Here is a 17,497-nt window from a genome sequence, read left to right on the forward strand (position 1 = left end):
ATCGCCGCAAGAATTAAAAATATGTACATAGTTTTCAGCATTAGAAGCTGATCTTGTTTATGTTTGTTGTTATGTTTCAAATTTTTTTTTTTATTTTTTGAAGTTAATAATAACGGGACATACTTATTTTTTGTTCATTTTTTATGTTGTGCTGCAATAGCGAAAGCTGTTTTTTGTTCTTTTAGCTCTTAAAAGTGTTTTCTCATAGTATGGCATTCATCAGCAACCTAAAACATTTGCTTAGGATCTTTATCTGATCAACATTTATTCTAAATGCTGTGCATGCGTTTTGTTCTAAGTTGTCGTAATAAATCCAACCTTAACACTTGAATTCATCGATCACGCTAATTACTTAAACCAAGAAAAGGACAAGATTCTTCAAGTTGGGTATTCATTTGCCTCAAAAAGATTACATTTACACCTTTTAATGATGCTTCAAAAAGTTGGGATTACCATAAACAAAAGTAAGCTACGGCATTAACTCGAAGATACACACGTGGAAATGAAGACGTCACATGCTGCAAGCATAATGGGAAATATAATCATAGTATATGCGAAATCCGACGAAATTGACCACTCACTTTAGTGTATAAGTGTTAATCATTTCAGTTAAAATCAATCCAATACTATAAATAAACAACATACCCCATATAGATTATATATCTTCAATGTCTCAGCTTATCTTAGATTCGAAATTGAAACACAGAAAACATGCCAACCACACCAAAAATGAGAATGCACATATCAGATCACCTATGTTATATGTATGTATATATATATTTTTTGATAATTGGATATACACTATAGATTCAGAATATAGATATACATGAACTATTAACTATAGAGTTTTGACTTCTATATCTAAAAATCACACTTCAACAATCGATCAAGGTTCAGTTCAATAAAAAAACCAACAACGAAAGCACACCAAAAAAAAAAAAAAATCTACACCACAGGATTAGTCGATTCACAAATCAAAAAAAAAAAAAAAAAAAAAACACGCCAAAAACAAAGAAAAAAATATTAAAAAAAAAAATCAACATCATTTTAGCCAAAAATGTTACAAACCGCTGCCTGAATGTGATGTCGGTTCTCAGAAGTGGCGCCCTAGCAGAGAAAATGCTTTCCTCTGACCAGTTTGGATTTCCTCTGCAGAAAAAAGCCCTTCTCCCTGAGCGAATGAGCAATAAATGCTATATATAGTGTATCAGTGTTCTCTGAGTTGTCAATTTGGTAAATATCTGTCAAATATTTTGCGCTTTGCTTTTTAATTATTATTTGAAGGGACTCCCTGGTGTTCAGATCCCAGATGAATTCGATATAATAATCCAACCAATAGGATGAACCTCGTGTTTCTCGAATCCATGGATTTTGTGTAAAAGTAGTTATATTTCTAGAATCGGTTTCACTGCTTTAAAATAAGCAATGTTTGAAAGAGAAATAGGTTTTGTCATGTTTTGTAAGTTTGGGGAAATTTTAAAAATAATATAAAAATTGCTTCTTTTTCCTCATTTTATTTTCATCAACAAATCCTTTATTTAACTCTCTGATTTGATACAATGACAATATTAGAATGTGTGTTTGTGTTGTGTGCGGGATTTACCTTACATTCAAAACATATATACATACAATATGGATCTAGGGTTTCTTCCGTCGGAACCCAATTTTACCGTCTGCCGTCACCGCCGCCGCCAATTCAATTGATTGCTTGCTACAATTCCTCCGGCTAGAAAATGAAACATGGTCGTGTTTAATATAGCACGGTTGTGTTTTGTCCGGTAGGATGCCAAATAAAACCCGTTATATCTACATTAATTAGTTTTTCAAAATTGATTAATATTATTTTTATTAGCTAGGACCAATTTTGATTTTTTTTTTTTTTTTTTTTTCTAATGAGACCAAAATTGAAGAACTATTTTTTCAATTTGACTATTTTTTATACTTTTCCCTCCTTAATAAGATAATTATTAACAAATAGTAATAAAAAAATTTAAAAAATGTTTTGTAAAATGTGTCCTGTGTGGTCCCGTGGATGTCTGAAGCTTAGAGAGCTTGCCAGCTTCTTTGAGGCGGGGTTACCGCGAGCTATTTCACACCTTAGGTCTAACACCGCTTGTAGACGCTCATTTCCATTTCCAGGATATCTGTTTACGCCTTTTACCTTTGTTATTATTAATTTCAATATTGATTTTGGTTCAATATTATTTTGGATTTTATTCGATTTCACTTCTAATAATTATAATGCTATATAATAAATTATATAAAAATATTCTTAATGTTAAGTAAACGAAGCAAAAGATAAATATGACCTTTAAAAGTGGACGAATGATGTAAATGAATATACATGATTCCAGAGACGGGAGTCTCAAGATCGTTGAAGCAATCCAAGAAATCGGTATTATTCCAGCTTTGCGACAACAGATCTCAAATATCATCTCCTGCACATGCAGATATTTCCTCTGCAAGCATAGCCACGAATCATTAGATTTACGCCAATATATATGAATACAAACCGTAAAAGTTCGAAAGAAACCTGAAAATCCAGTGTTCATTGCGACATTCCTCCATTTTCGAAAAAATGTTGTGTCTCCTTAAACAAACGGAGAACAAATTGTGTTAATGTTTCAAAACCGCAATTCGAACCTCAAGCATGCAGAGGGAGAGTTCAGTCGCTTGAGCTACAATGGGATTAAACCTCAACCTCAAGTTTCTCAACTACTCAATCCACTTTATGCCAAATAAAATAAATTATTTTTATTTATCTAATTTTATTTTTCTCCCGCATCCCGACAAATAGAGAGAAATAAATATTGTAGCATTTTTTTTTCTTTTTAGTTTTTGTACTATTTAATTTTTATAATTTTTAAAATTTATATTATTTCAACTTTACAAAAATCGCATTAAATTTATTATTCAAAAATTTAATTTTTACTATTTTTGCAAAAAATATATTAACATATAATCTTACAAAATATCGTGTGAGTGAGTGTGTGTATATATATACACTAATTTATAATTTTTTATAAAAAAAAATCATCAAAAATATTTTTCCATAAATTTTCATTAGTTAAAATTCTCATTTGTCATGGTAATTATTATTATTAATTTTTATTTTCTATTCAATTCTTTTTTTTATTTCATTGAAAAGATGCATTCCAGCGATTTCAGGTTCCGTCCTGAGCCTTTTTGGGGAAAGCTCCCCAATTTGATTGAATTCTTGAAAGTAATTGTTGTTGTTGAAGCAGCTGTGAGAGAAGGAGTTTAAGAACTTGAAAGTGAATCGAATATATTTATATATATATATATATATAAATATTGGTGTGTTTAGATAGGATATGATATAATATCTAGTATTCTTATCTTAATAGATTATATAATGATACGATACAATAATATAATATTACTTAAATTGATTGTTTTATACGATAAAATTAATACTAATTAGTTCACAACTAATAACAAGTAAAATTCTTTCTAACATTTTAGTATTTTTAATTTGAAATATTTTTAATATTAAGTATAAAAAAAACCTTATGTATAATCCATCTCTAATTCATTCACAGTAAAAATAAAAATTAAAAAATATTCATCCTTAATTTTAGTATTTCCATATAAGAAAATAATAACTAATATACATAGTAGTTTTTTGTATTAATAAAAAATGAAAACAAATACAACCTATGTAACAGAACAATTTACAATAAATAGACCATGCATGAGTTTAGAGACCACAACAACAAAAATTAAAAGACCATTGAAAACTCATCAGGGATTCCGAAACTAAAGATTGTAATGAATTGAGAGAAGCTGGCTGCGATGGAAATTATATACTACCTTTGAAAATGATGGATTACTGATAGAGTCCTGTAAGTCGTGGCATTTGTATCAACTTTCGATCATAAATAGTCGCAGAATAATCGTCTTACCTAAAAGCTCAAGCTATTCAGAAAACACATCATTAATTTATTTATCTGTAAAGAAGAGTCCCATCACATCGATTTCAGGTTCCATCCTACTCGTTTTTTGGGAAGGCTCCCGGATTTGATTGAATTCTTGCCATTGCCATATCACACTACAATAGATGAAATTCGGGTGACTTAAAGGAACCAAGAACCAATTTCTTCAAGTGCAAACTCTAAGCATATATTACGAATTAAAGGAAAAAGGAGAAGAGTCGGCAGCAAGAAAACAAACAAATCGAAAGAGAGAACAGCGCTCGGATTCAAGGAACTCGCCCTTCGGCATTGCAATCATTTTTAGTTTTTTTTTTTTTTTTTTTCATGTTGATGGAGAAGAAATCCTTGAAAAGTAGCCGTCCTAATGAATCAGCTGCGAGAAACATTAGTTAGAGGTCCACCAAAGCAAGATGGAGTTTAGGAACTTCCGAGAAAATGAGAGGATTCATTGAGCAGCAGTGAAGTGAAAAGAAAAGAAACAATATATTTTAGAGAAAGTTATAAATTTTGCTCAATATGTCGGCTAAATTATTATTTTTTGATATTATTTTTTTTAATTTTACAATTTAAGACAATATGTCAACCTAAGGTCTTATTTCTGTCTTCTAGCATAGGAAAACAACACTTGAGGATTACATACGCCTACATGGAGACATTGATATGGATGTAGACGTCGTCAAAGCTGAGCCGGTACTTGACCTGAATCCTCATCCATCGGCGGAAATGACGTGGAAATTTGAATTTTTAACAAATTAATAATTTAAATATTAAAAATAACCAAACAAAATACCAAAAACATATCACTCTACTGTCTACACTCTATAAATGCATAAATAAACACGAGAAAGAGAGAGATTAATATGTAAAAAAAACAAAAGTACAAGGCTTTATAGTATCGGCAATCCAATTTCTTTTGCAATCCATTTTCCCTTTTCTTTCTTTTTCTTTTTTTTTTCTCGGAAAGTGACCGTTGTTGTTGAACCAGCTGTGAGAGAAGAGGGAGTTTAAGAACTTAGAACGAATTGAGAAGAGTGAGTGAGATGGAGTGAAGCGAATCTTGAAGGTTGTATGGCATCGCATGCAATACTAATTTAATTTTTTGAATTTTTATTTATCTAAATTTTTATTTAATTAATATTTTAGATTTGAAATTTATTTTCGATATATTAATCATTTTGGATAATTTATAAAATTATTTTATATAACTAAAATTTTTAAAAAGACAGATAGAATAGCTAACATAAAAATTGATACTATGAGGTTTTTATTCTACAAATTAGGTTCGACATGCAAATTGATATATATACTATTTTTTGTTTATATATAATTCATAGAAATTTATAGCAAAACAAATAAATATTTTAAAATGTATATAAAAAAAAAAAAGTATTTCATTTATTTAAAAAAATAAAATATTACAAATAGATCTCACTTTTGAAATGTTTCAAATGAAAAGTTTTGAAAAATAATATTTTTGCATTAAGTTAAATATTTCTAATGCATTCAAATACAATGAGAAAAAATAAAAAATAAATACTCCGAACAAATTTCATCTTGTGACAAAAAAATAAAAAAATAAAAAAATAAAATTGTACTTCACAAAATTTACAAAACATAGGGCATAGTATTCTTCACAAAATCTTACCAAAAATGTAATAGAAACTCAGCAAAATTTCAACCATAAACTGTACAAAAACTCTAAGCAGTGGATGAATCTCAGAGACATACATTTTCTTACTTCTACTTCTTTTCTTTTTTTTTTGATCGGATGTTTTACTTCTACTTCTTAATCGAATGTTGGATCGACGATGAACGAACAGCCGATCCGACGATTAGCCTTTCCTTCGAACAATTGTTACACTGCCTTTTCCATTTCCTGTCACAAACTTAGTTTTGCTGACTACAGGTTTCCCTGAGAGTTCCGATTTTGAGTCGGCCTCGCTGGACTCACGTCTGTCTTTCTTGTAAATCGGCGGCGGGGCATTTATTCGTTCATTTATGTCATTGATCGTTGTATCGCCGAACAAGCTGGACGATTTGACGAACGAGAATGGAGACACGACTAAAGATGTGGCGTGCTTCTTAGGCGTGCCTATTATTTGCTCTCCCCCTGTTTAGTCGAAGAACAAAAAAAGAAGTAGTCATCAAAAACTTGCCTGGTGATTCGAAAACAAAAGATTGTAATGGAAACTACCTTTGGAAACGATTTCTCCGGGAGTATGAATGGATTGGCTTTGTCGAACGCGACAAGTGTTTTCTGAGAGGCCTGCGCTAATGCATTGTTGATTTTAAGCATGCGAGAAAAAGAACGTCGAGCGATAATCAATGCCACAAAATATAATTTTTTGTTACCCGGAATGTCGATCTGTTCATCGGAAGCTCCAGAAGCGCCGCTGAGCGAGTCAGAATTAATGGGAAAAAAGGAGTAGAGTCGGCAGCTAGCAAGAAAACAAACAAATTAAAATCGAAAGAGAGAAGATCAAGAAACTCACCGTTGGGCGTTGCAATCAGTATTTTGTTCCATGTTGATGGACAAGAAATCTTTGGAAAGTAACCATACGTTCTATTGAATCAGCTGTGAAGAAACGTTAGTTAGTTAGTTGGAGTTCCACCAAAGAAATTGCAAGAGGGAGTTTAGAGACTTCCAAGAACCAATGAGAGGATTGAGTGAGCTCCACTGAAGTGAAAAGGAAACAAAATAATAAGTATATTGTAGAAAAATTTACAAATTTATTTTTTTCCTTTTTCCAATTTCAAAAAAATAATAGGTCTATGTTCTTTAACAAATTATTATTTTTTTTATTTTGGTTCGTTCTGTAACAAAAATATCTATTTATTTTTCTTATAATTGTACTATTAATTTAATATTAAAAATACTATTCCAATTTATAATATATTATACAAAGATCATCACTTTTAAAACTCCGTACAAAAAACAAACGTATATATAAATATAGAACGAATGGAGCATGTCAATACAAGGCCTTATTATTATTCTTTGGTGCCGGAAAAAAGTACGTGCAGGTCTCGTTTGCCTATGTGGAGAAGTCGCGCAGATGTGGATGTCATCGGAACTGAATTGGCACGCAACCTGGTACATCGGCGGTGAAGATGTGGAAATTCGAATTTTTAAAAATTTAATATTTTAAATATTAAAAATAACCAAACAAAACTAAAAACATATCACCTCTACACTCTATAAATTTTCCTGACTAGAGATTGAATTCGTCTTTGTTGTATATTGGCGTTTATTCGTTGGTTTATGTTAAGTGTTGTATGGCAAGCAAGCTGTGTGGGTTGATGAAGGTGAATGCCTGAATGGATACACGACTTCAGATGCCGAGAATGTGTGACTGTGTATTTGGTATAGGAAATTGACAAAATAGAAATAAAAATGTTTTCATTTTTGCTTGTTTGTTTGAATACAGACTTGGCCGGGGCCCGGTTTGTTAAGAATTCGAATTAACATAATAACTCTAGCTTGGCTCATTAAGTTCATATTCAAAAGCTCAGCTCAAATTTGAATTTTATACGTACTCTCTATATTTTAATATATAAATTAAATATAATTAATTTTGTTCATAATTTATTATAATAAAATATTTAAATTTTTTTAACAAATATAAATTTTGATATAAAAGTTATATATATTATATTAATATATAAAATAATATAAATATTACTAATGACCCTAGTCGAGCTACTCGTTCGATTCGTTTATAAAAATAATAATTTTCGAGCTCAAGTTCAGCTTATTTATTTTTATAAACGAATCGAGTCAAATATTGGCTGCAAGCTACTTGATTCATTTAATGTTTGTACTCCACATCATAGTTTCATTAAATAATGGATCTCTCATTGGATGCTTTTTCTTTGAATCCGGCAACAACGACGACTACCCGGAAATTGGACTGGTGGCTAACTTGTTGTTTTCCCCGAAGTTCACAACTGACCATAATACATTGATAGCTGTGTACAATTCAAACACAGTCGTGTATATTTGATCAGCATGTTCTTACTATTCAAATACGATCGTGTTCAATCCAGATTAGCATCTTATTTAATTTACATCAGCATTTTTTATTTTTTTTTGTTAAGTTTTTAAAGGTGAGATCAAAATTGTTTATAGTAAAATTGTGACTAAAATTAATAAGTTGTGTTTCGACGGAATCAACTTTAATTTTTTACATATATAACAAATATGTAATCAAGTAAACACTCTCTGTATAATATGAGTGGTTTAAAAAGAGAAAGAAAAGGGAAATATCTGAAATAAGGCAATAGTAGAGGGCAACTGAAAACTACAAACGGGAATGCCTCGATTTCAATGTTGTATTTTTCGACTGAGTCCTTTGACCTCCGTCGTATCAATAGCTGTTGGAAATGGTTTAGAACTAGAGTTCTTAAACGAATTGAGTAGCTCGCGAGCCAAGCTCGACTACGAGCCGAGCTCGAGCTCAAAGATTATTTTTTCTATAAACGAGCCAAGCTCGAGCTCGGCTCGCGAGTAACTCACTTGAGCTCGTTGGTGATAATATATTTATATTATTTATATATTAATATAATATATATAATTTTTTATATCAAAATTTATATTTATTATTAAAATTTAAATATTTTATTATAAAAAATTGTGAATAAAATTAAATATATGTAATTTATATATTAGAAAATATACTCCCTCGTTCCTATAAATATAGTCTTAATTGGGTTGGACACAGGAGTTAAGAAATACTATATTATAGGTAATGGGTAAAAAGTACGTTAAAAAACTTTTTTGCCTTGTAAGTGTATTAGTGTAAAAAGTAGCGGCAATTGTGTAATAAAAATGAAAATGTTGGGGTAGTCTTATGGTGATATGGTTATTTATGGAAATAAAACTATTGTTTTGAGACGGACAAAAATAATAAACAAGATTATTGTATTAGAACAGAGAGAGTACATAATATGAATAAAATTCAAACCGAGCTCGAATTTGAATTTGAGCCTAACGAGTCGAACTAGAAGTACAATTTTAACTCGAATTCTTAACGAATTAAACCGAGTTTGTACTGTTAACAAATTCAAATCGAACTCGAATAATCAATACTCGAACTTGCTCGGCTCGTTTAATAACTTTAGTTAAAACTTAGAGCAAGCACATTGGCCAACTTAGAGATGGCCTCTCACGAGAGCAGAGGCATTTTTGTTCCTATCTAAAAAAATTGACTTTTTTTCCAGACTGAAAATGGAGGCACGTGGAATGAAGCCTAAAGTAGAAGTCACTTCCAAGTACATAACTATATTGGAAAGTTCATTATGGAAAGATTTAAGTGAAGGTATTTTATAGTGACAGTTGTTACTTGTATATTAAAGGGAAGTTAATAGCATTTTGAGTAGATAAAATATATGAAAAAATGTATAAATTTAATGAGTAATCAAAAAAGAAATACTTCCGTAAATTTGGCGAATATTATAATTATTCGAAGTCGTATAAATAATTTATTACCATTCAAGGTGTTCTACTTTTAGAATATTTATAAAATTACATATAAATAAAAAAAATTATTTACTATCAATAAACTATGCATAAGTTCAACCCACTATTAGTCGGATGAAAAGTACTAATTTATAATCCAGTAAAAAATGGTTTGGTAGTATAAAAATATTTGGTGCTGATCTTAATTCTTAATTTTAATAACAAATGTTTAAATAAAAATAAATATTATTTTTTTTAATTATTTTTGTTTGTCCATTCAAAAAATATTTTTCAATAAGTATAATTACATACTAATACTATAACTTCAATTTTTATATAAAAATATAAAACAAAATCATTTTACACACCCCTAATAATCAAAAAAATATTTATTATTTACTTTCTAATCTACCGGAAAAATTCAAAAGAATATTTTGAACCACAACATAAAGTATCACTCGATGAATGCATAAATAAACAAGAGCGAAGAATAAGAAGCATGAAACCAAAGCTCAAATCTCCTTCACTCAAATCCTCTCTTTATTTGATGATCACAATAATGATAACAATAACAATAATAATAGTAGTAGTAGTAAGTCAGAGTTTAGGGTTTATAGCTTTAGTTTTATAGCAGCAGTTATACTTAGATAGACCTCATCTCATCTCATCACTACACTAATAAAAAACACTCATCTCCTTTCCTTAATCATCATTTATTTATTTTCTTACTTTCTTGCTCATTCTGCCTGATGCTGATTCTGATGCTGCTCCAGGTTACGGAGGACGATCCGCGCAAAGATTTTTGCTTCCAATGGGGCTCCCGTAGCTGCAGCCGCCACACGCAGAACTCGTGGGGCCCCCGCATTGTGGAGAAGGCTCACGTGATGCAATGCATGACGGCAACCAGGAATGCTAAACTGCAAGTCGAAATTTCCAATAGAAAGAGGGAAAAATTCAAATTATATAATTGGATTCTGGAGCCAATGTCAAGCCTACTGAGGGAGGAAGTTTCCGGAAGGCCACAGTTAATGATGCACAAAATAACAAAGTTTCTAGCATATAAATATGTTTTGTAGTTGAACGTGCATTGCGGGGAAGTAATCAGGTTACCTGAAGAAGAGCGAATGCGGCGCATGACTTGAGCGTTGGGGAAGGGTTCCGTAGCATAGTAACAAACCTTCCGATTTCACACCCACTGGTGAACACATGAGGAGCAAAGTTCAGGTGATTTACTACACAAATATACATACATATATATATATATAACTACAGCTATAGTGCTGAATTCAGCGCTGTGCTGACAATACATTAGTTAGTGACGGACACCACAAAATATAAATAGACAATACCAAATATAATTCATGTATTGACGACACATAATAATAGTTCATTAAGCACATACTATAATTGAACTAAGCATGTCTCTGTACAACAACCACGTGTGCTTTAACTAAAACCATGTGATTTTTATTTTTTATTTTTGATTACTAATAAGCACAGTAACTAGTCCACATATATATATATATATATATAGAGAGAGAGAGAGAGAGAGAGAGAACCTGCATCTAAGATGACCAGCCTCAGGAATACGCACAGATTCTGTTACTTGCGCCAGCGCTGCAGGGCCTGATGACGCAGCTGCCGCAGAAAAGGCTTGAGGGTCTGAAAACGTCTTGAGGAAAGAATCGATGTGTCTCAATGCCATTCGTCGGGGACCATCCAAGTTTCCGCTTTTGGAGGGGCCCTCTGACAGTGAAACTATTTGAGCAATCTCATCCATTCTAGCAAGAAATGCGGACATTAATTAAGAGTGACGGCCAATATTTACAAACCTTTGGAATTTGCGAAATTGAGGACAATATAAAGATTGAGTTCGAGAAGATTGTCAAGTAGTATACCTTCCGTCGAACATATAGGCTAGTGCCAGTGCGGACATGAAACATGCCATTTTGGATGCAGAATTCGAGCAAAGCCAAACTAAAGCTTGGACACCACCTTCCTCAACAATCCGAAGCGCATTGCCAGGATTGAATGCAAGATTCCAAAGAGCTCCCGCAGCAGTCTCGTGCACATCCTGAAAGTTTTGCGTCATATGAAACAAATGGGCGTACACAGAGAAGAATAAAGCCGACATTCACTTGAACTTCTAATTTTCATTCCATTCCATCGAAAGAAAATTAAAGAGAATCATCAATTAGACACATTACACCAGCCAATCATCAAGAAAATCCAATAATAATTCAAGTATTCCTCTAGTTATATTTAAATTCACCTTTTTCTACTCACAAAATTTATTGTCCATTTATCAAATATCAATGTAACAATACTTGATCTATCATACTTTACAAATATTAGTAATTTTAAAATAAAATAAACATTATTATTATTAAAACAATAATAGCACTATTTCAGAGTCTAAATGCTCCAGAGCACAACTGCACCAAGCATATATTATTTCTTACTTTTAACAAGTACACCTCCGAAATCTGGTAAAAGACAGAACTTTTCTTCTATTTACTCCATGAATTAAAATAATATTTCATTCAAGATCAGATTTTAATTCCTTCATTGTTTTCGAGAACTGATTAAGACTAAGTACGATATCCCCCTAAAACAGTTTATAAGCAATGTATAAAAACTAAAGTTGTAAACACAAAATGCAGAATTAAACTTCGGTAAATCATAACTAAGCAAATACATGTTCCAAAAAACCGTACATCATCAGGTTTAACAAATTACCTCAGAATTTGATCTGGCCAGTGCTATCAGTGGTGCAATGCCCCCTTCGCGACCAATAGCAATGCTATACAGAAGAAAAGTTTATATAAAACTCAGAAAACCAAAATATATACATATATACATTCACATTGTTATTAAAAGATGTAAATAAACTGTGAACAAAGATACATATGAGAGCAGTAATAAAAGAAGGCAAATGCCACTACTTGGTTGTTACCACCGTGCACGCTAATTTAATCCTCTTACAACTCTTACAAGGCATTATGGTAATGTTTTGTAATTGCAATTCGACTTGGATGGAAGAAGATGATGCAATAATCTATACAGGTAGAGCACACTCTTACCTGTTTGTTTCTGACACAGATAATCCCCAGAGAGCACCGGCAGCCCTCTCCTGAAGGCCATGAGATGCATTCGAGCAGGAATGTGCTAGAGCAACCTGACCACAAGAAAAATTGAACAATCATAAAAAAAAAAATGGACAGCCTGGAGACACAAATGAAAAGGATATACTGCCAAGAAATACATCTAAAAGGTAATGCCTCTTTGATGTAAAGAGCTTTCGGAAGCCTCAACATAAAATATATATATATATATTTGAGATAAACCAAACATTTCATGATTTTGAACATGTTTAACTGATCCTATAAAAGTTCCACCAAATTTAAAAATAAAAATTAAAGGGAGAGCCTTAAACTCTATCACACAGAATGGATGGAAACAGATTGAAGCCTCTCAAACTAACTGTTATAGTCCCCTTCAAATGTAATCCCAGCTAGCAATTCGACAAAATCTTAAGTGATGCTTAAACAAGGATGAACACACAGACACAAAATTGAAACAATATCTCACCAATGCTGCAACTCCACCAGCTGCTGCAATTGCTTCTCGATTTCTGTCATCAAAGGATAAATTCCACAATGCGCCTGCAGCTTCTTGCCTACACACCACCCAACAATGTGTGATTTTTATACCCACGAGCATGAAAAATCAACAGAACAACAGCAAGGGATAGGCTTACTTGACACCATCATGAGGTGAATTAGTAAGTTGCACCAGAGCTTCAAGAGCTCCTATCTCTTGCCCAACAGCAGCATTGTTATTATTACTATCACCATGAGCGGCCAAATTTGCCAAAGCCCGAGCAGCCTTGACAGGTAGTAATCAACGATTCTCAGTAGCAGTAAAGGATGTAACAAATGAATGGTAAAGAAGACATACCAAATTTGAGGTAATGAAGGGATCCACATTGCCATGATTTCAGGTGTCGATATTTTAGGTTGTGGTTACTTGAAGTTCTTTTACAAGATTTTTACTGTTTGTGAAATTTTTTAACTCCAAAAACATCAAATCAAATACCTACATTTTACTTTTTATACTATAGTAAAAATCAATTTTACTTTCAACCATCACATCAAATACTTATATATATCACATCAAACAACTTTTGACATTGAAAATTGTACTATTCAAAAACAAACCCCCCAAACAAACGTACCCTTAGCCCCTAGGCTTGGGTAATTTTATGCTCATTATATAGAAATTTGAACTTCCGTTGCCAAACTCCTGATCTCAGCATAGCCAAGTCTTAAACAAACATGAAACATTTTTTGGCAGGGATCAGGGAAAAATCATACCTGCTCTTGCACTCCTTCAATTTTGCAATTTCGAGCAAGCATCACTAATGCATGTACACCACCCATTGTCGCAACTTCAATGCTGCATTTTTCATCCGCTGCTAAATTCGCCAATGCGCCAGCAGCACGTTCCTGGAGTAAATTCAAGAATCAGCACAAGGCACCTAGGTATGCTACATTAATTAAATTCATTGTTGTAGGACATGATGTACAATAAACGGCAGGCTGCTGGAATCTTTTAATATAAACCAAAAATATTGATATGATTGCTGGTTATGAACTAAACTTTCAAATAAGGTCATTAATTAGCATAGCCAAGGACTCCAAAGTTCTGAAACATACCAACACTCCTTCACCGCCAGAAGTCCTCGACCACTTGAAGATAAGTTCTACTAACGCTTTTACACCGCCAGACTTGGCAATGGCACCCTACAATAGGATCTTGAGTCATAATATGAACACAATAAGAGCAATAAAAATAAGATTAAACAATAAAACAATTGACCTTATGTTCTTCGCCAACTGACAGGTTCCACAATCCGCCAGCAGCCTCTTCAGCAACCAATCTGTTAACAGATCTCGCAAGATTTGTAAGAATGTCTATTCCCCCTTCGTCTGCCACAGCTTTTGCAACCTTTGCATTCACCGATAAGTTTGCAATTGCCTGCACAAGAATTAAATTCAAAACAAGTTTATATCATTGTATAAGCATATTCTTAAATTCTATTCAAAATCTAACCTTGGCAGCTTCCGACTGGAGCCCCTCTCGCCAGGATCGTGCAAGGTTTAGAAGAAGGCTTATCCCACTATCCTGCATAACCGCTTCTGCCCGTCCTATGTCAATACTAGCATTTTCATCATCTACAACAATGAAAGTCGCCAAAGCCGTGGCTGCTCGTTCTTGAACTTCCTCCTGACTACTCTGCATGAAATTAAGTAACAAACCCGTACCCTGTTCAAGCCAAAACTTATCTAAACCAGAAGGATTGCTCTCGGAGACACGCAGAAGTGAATTGGAGAGGTTCCATTCCAGCCAGTTCAAGATCTCATTCAATGTCTTATCTTTTATAGAATTCGACCGATGCACGAATATATCCCTATCGCTTCTAGGTGTGTCACCAAATAAACTACCAACTCCTTTGAGAATGTCGGTGAAGACAGTGAGCAACACTTTCCCTTTATGATTGTTGTTGGACGCAAATGCAGCATCCCCCTCAAGCGCTGGACAACTCAAGGAACATAACAATTTCAAACTAGATGAAGACGAAAAAAGCCTAGAAACAGCACTAGGGCCAATATCCGTTCGGGAAACATCTAAGCCAATGAGATTCGGAAGCTTATTCCAATGCTGCACGGCTGAATCCCACCTTATATTCGTCGTCCCAGCCACTGACAGGAAGCGAACAGACTCCACATTTCCCAGAGCAGCTTCGTCTACCTTCCGGCAGTCAATGAATCCAACGTCCGTCAAACTCTGGCAATGCATAGCCAATGCATTAATTGCATCTGCTTCCACTTCATGGATAGAGAGCCGCAATTTCTGCAGCTGAGGGCAACAAATTGCTATAGCTTTCACGGCGTCGCTGGTGATCTTTTCGCAATAATCTGGCCCTATCTGAAGACACTGTAACTCTTGATGACGAGCTGCGAGCACACAGATCGTCGCATCAGTCATTTTCCTGCAACCATCCCCACTGACTTCACGTAAATGCTTTGCTTGAAGGTTTATGATAGCTTCGGCTGATTCAGGACCTCGGAACCTAAGCTTCTGAAGGTCACCACACCGAGAGGCGAGAGAAGAAGCAGCCGCAGAGTCAAACTTATGGGCCCGGACATCCAATGCCTGCCACAAACAAGAAGATCTACCCAGAGCCCACCATGTTCGGCAGGTTGATGATAAAGCGGCTCGGTCACGATAGTTGAGGCACAGGAAGATCTGAATTACTGTATCATCGGGTAATTTAGTCCAATCAACCACTCCTTCCTCGGGTAACATTAGATTCTCATCAACTTCAGGGATATCCACTTTCTCTTTGCCCCTTTTAACAACCCTTCTTCGAACTCTCCGACTCATACTTGATTCGATTCAACTGAAACTACTCTGAAGATCACAGCTATCAATGCAGGTTCAAGAACGTCAAAACCGAAAGCTGCACTCTCTCCTCAATTACTCCAAAGCTTTGAAAACAAAGGAACACTTATTGCAGCACCAAATTCAACAACTGTCTCCCAACAAAAACTGAAATTGAAAATGTTCTTCCTCAGTTAATGTTCACTTGAATAGATGCTCGGAAGATAAATCATTTCATTTTTCAACAAACTTCCAAGATGAGAAGCAAAATTATGAATGTGCCCTAATTCACGAATATCATCATCAAAGATAATACATGAAAGAAGAAACCCTAACCCCAAAAGAAAACAAGAAAAACAGAAAAACACTAAAGCAAATCTATAAAGCACAAGAATCAGCAGCGTGGAACGAGGAAAAATGACGAATCTCTCTAATCACAAAGTGAATGCTCAATATCCATTGAATTGAATTGCGTTTACCTTCAATTCAAACCTAGGTTTTCTGTAGCGAACACTTCTAAATCCCAAATCTTCCCATTAATCCACAGCCCTAAGGGAAAATTCCATCAAAAACAAAAAAACTTAAAGAAACGGAAATAGAACAAAATCCTAGCCTATATAAAACAAGAACTCGCACCAGATGCAAAGCAACAAATTTCAAATTAGGCACAGAAATTTCTTGGGGGTTGTTTTTACAAATTCACACACCTCCGAATAGGAATTACACGACAGATTGGTTGAGCAGGAGGAGGGACAAAGGGGAGGAAGGGTCGGAGAGAATTCAGGCAGAGTAAATCAAAGCGGTGAGAGAAAAGCCTAAGGGAAGGGCAGGCCTGAGGCTCAGCCCACATGTCCACTCCCCTCTCATTCACACGCACACGCCCACTATTGTATAAATATGGAGAAGTCTGTGTCTGTGTGTCAATGGCGGATTACATTCTACAAATGTGTGAAATTCAATGGAAATTACATGGGATAAGATTGGAATTAATGTTGATACAGGGCAGGGCAGGGCAAGGAAGATCCGACATGGGCTGCTTCCTGTCGATGGGTTTTTGTGTTGAGCTTGTTGGACTCGTTGAGAATTTTTAGCATTTATCACTATATCAACATTAATGTATCTTTTTTTTTTCACTTTATTCTTGCTACTCTTTATCGGTAAAAATTTATTTTTTAATACGAATTAGGTAAATTTTGGATAGTCATGCTAAGCCGGTCAAATAAGTAACTAGGAAAATCTTGTATAACAAACTCGATCGAAAAAGACAAATCGTAAATGAAATTTGAATTAATGAATTGTAACTGCCGAGCAATATACTACACCAAATCGGTTGATCCTTATGGTTAGTAGTAAATATTATGAAAAATAAATCATTAAAATTAAAATTAATGGTATGAAAAATTTATGTTATAATGCATATAACATTTAACAAGTTATATAATATGATAGATCTGAAAATAATGATTGATTCAATATCTACCGTTGGATCTTGACGTGGAAGATGATGATGAACTATATCGGTGGTGGTGGGGTTGCGTGAAATGGTATGGGAGGAGGAGACGGTGGTGGCGGTGAAGGTAGCGGAGAAAAGTGGGATATGGTGGTCGTGGAGGTAGCAATGGCAGTAGAAGTCATG

General features: G+C 33.8%; 2 protein-coding genes across 2 annotated transcripts; both read right to left on the minus strand.

Annotated features, from left to right (window-relative positions):
- Positions 1–5,788: 5,788 nt before the first annotated feature.
- LOC127252357 (protein XRI1-like) lies at positions 5,789–7,241 on the minus strand. The gene is made up of 6 exons (XM_051276507.1): positions 7,144–7,241; positions 6,936–7,047; positions 6,449–6,531; positions 6,309–6,349; positions 6,151–6,222; positions 5,789–6,066 (listed from the first exon to the last, which is right to left on the minus strand). The coding sequence occupies exons 3-6, from the start codon at positions 6,478–6,480 to the stop codon at positions 5,789–5,791; spliced, it is 423 nt and encodes a 140-aa protein (XP_051132464.1). The 5' UTR covers positions 6,481–6,531; positions 6,936–7,047; positions 7,144–7,241.
- A 2,690-nt stretch (positions 7,242–9,931) lies between these two features.
- LOC127252449 (protein ARABIDILLO 1-like) lies at positions 9,932–16,852 on the minus strand. Its single transcript, XM_051276624.1, has 14 exons — positions 16,569–16,852; positions 16,341–16,410; positions 14,530–16,029; positions 14,296–14,454; positions 14,133–14,219; positions 13,791–13,922; positions 13,175–13,302; positions 13,006–13,093; positions 12,498–12,592; positions 12,154–12,217; positions 11,313–11,488; positions 10,974–11,195; positions 10,525–10,609; positions 9,932–10,331 (listed from the first exon to the last, which is right to left on the minus strand). The coding sequence occupies exons 3-14, from the start codon at positions 15,862–15,864 to the stop codon at positions 10,152–10,154; spliced, it is 2,751 nt and encodes a 916-aa protein (XP_051132581.1). The 5' UTR covers positions 15,865–16,029; positions 16,341–16,410; positions 16,569–16,852; the 3' UTR covers positions 9,932–10,151.
- Between the last annotated feature and the right edge of the window lie 645 nt (positions 16,853–17,497).

The sequence above is a fragment of the Andrographis paniculata genome, unplaced genomic scaffold, assembly GCF_009805555.1.
Source record: "Andrographis paniculata isolate CXL003 unplaced genomic scaffold, ASM980555v1 Contig46END, whole genome shotgun sequence".
Lineage (NCBI taxonomy): Eukaryota > Viridiplantae > Streptophyta > Magnoliopsida > Lamiales > Acanthaceae > Andrographis > Andrographis paniculata.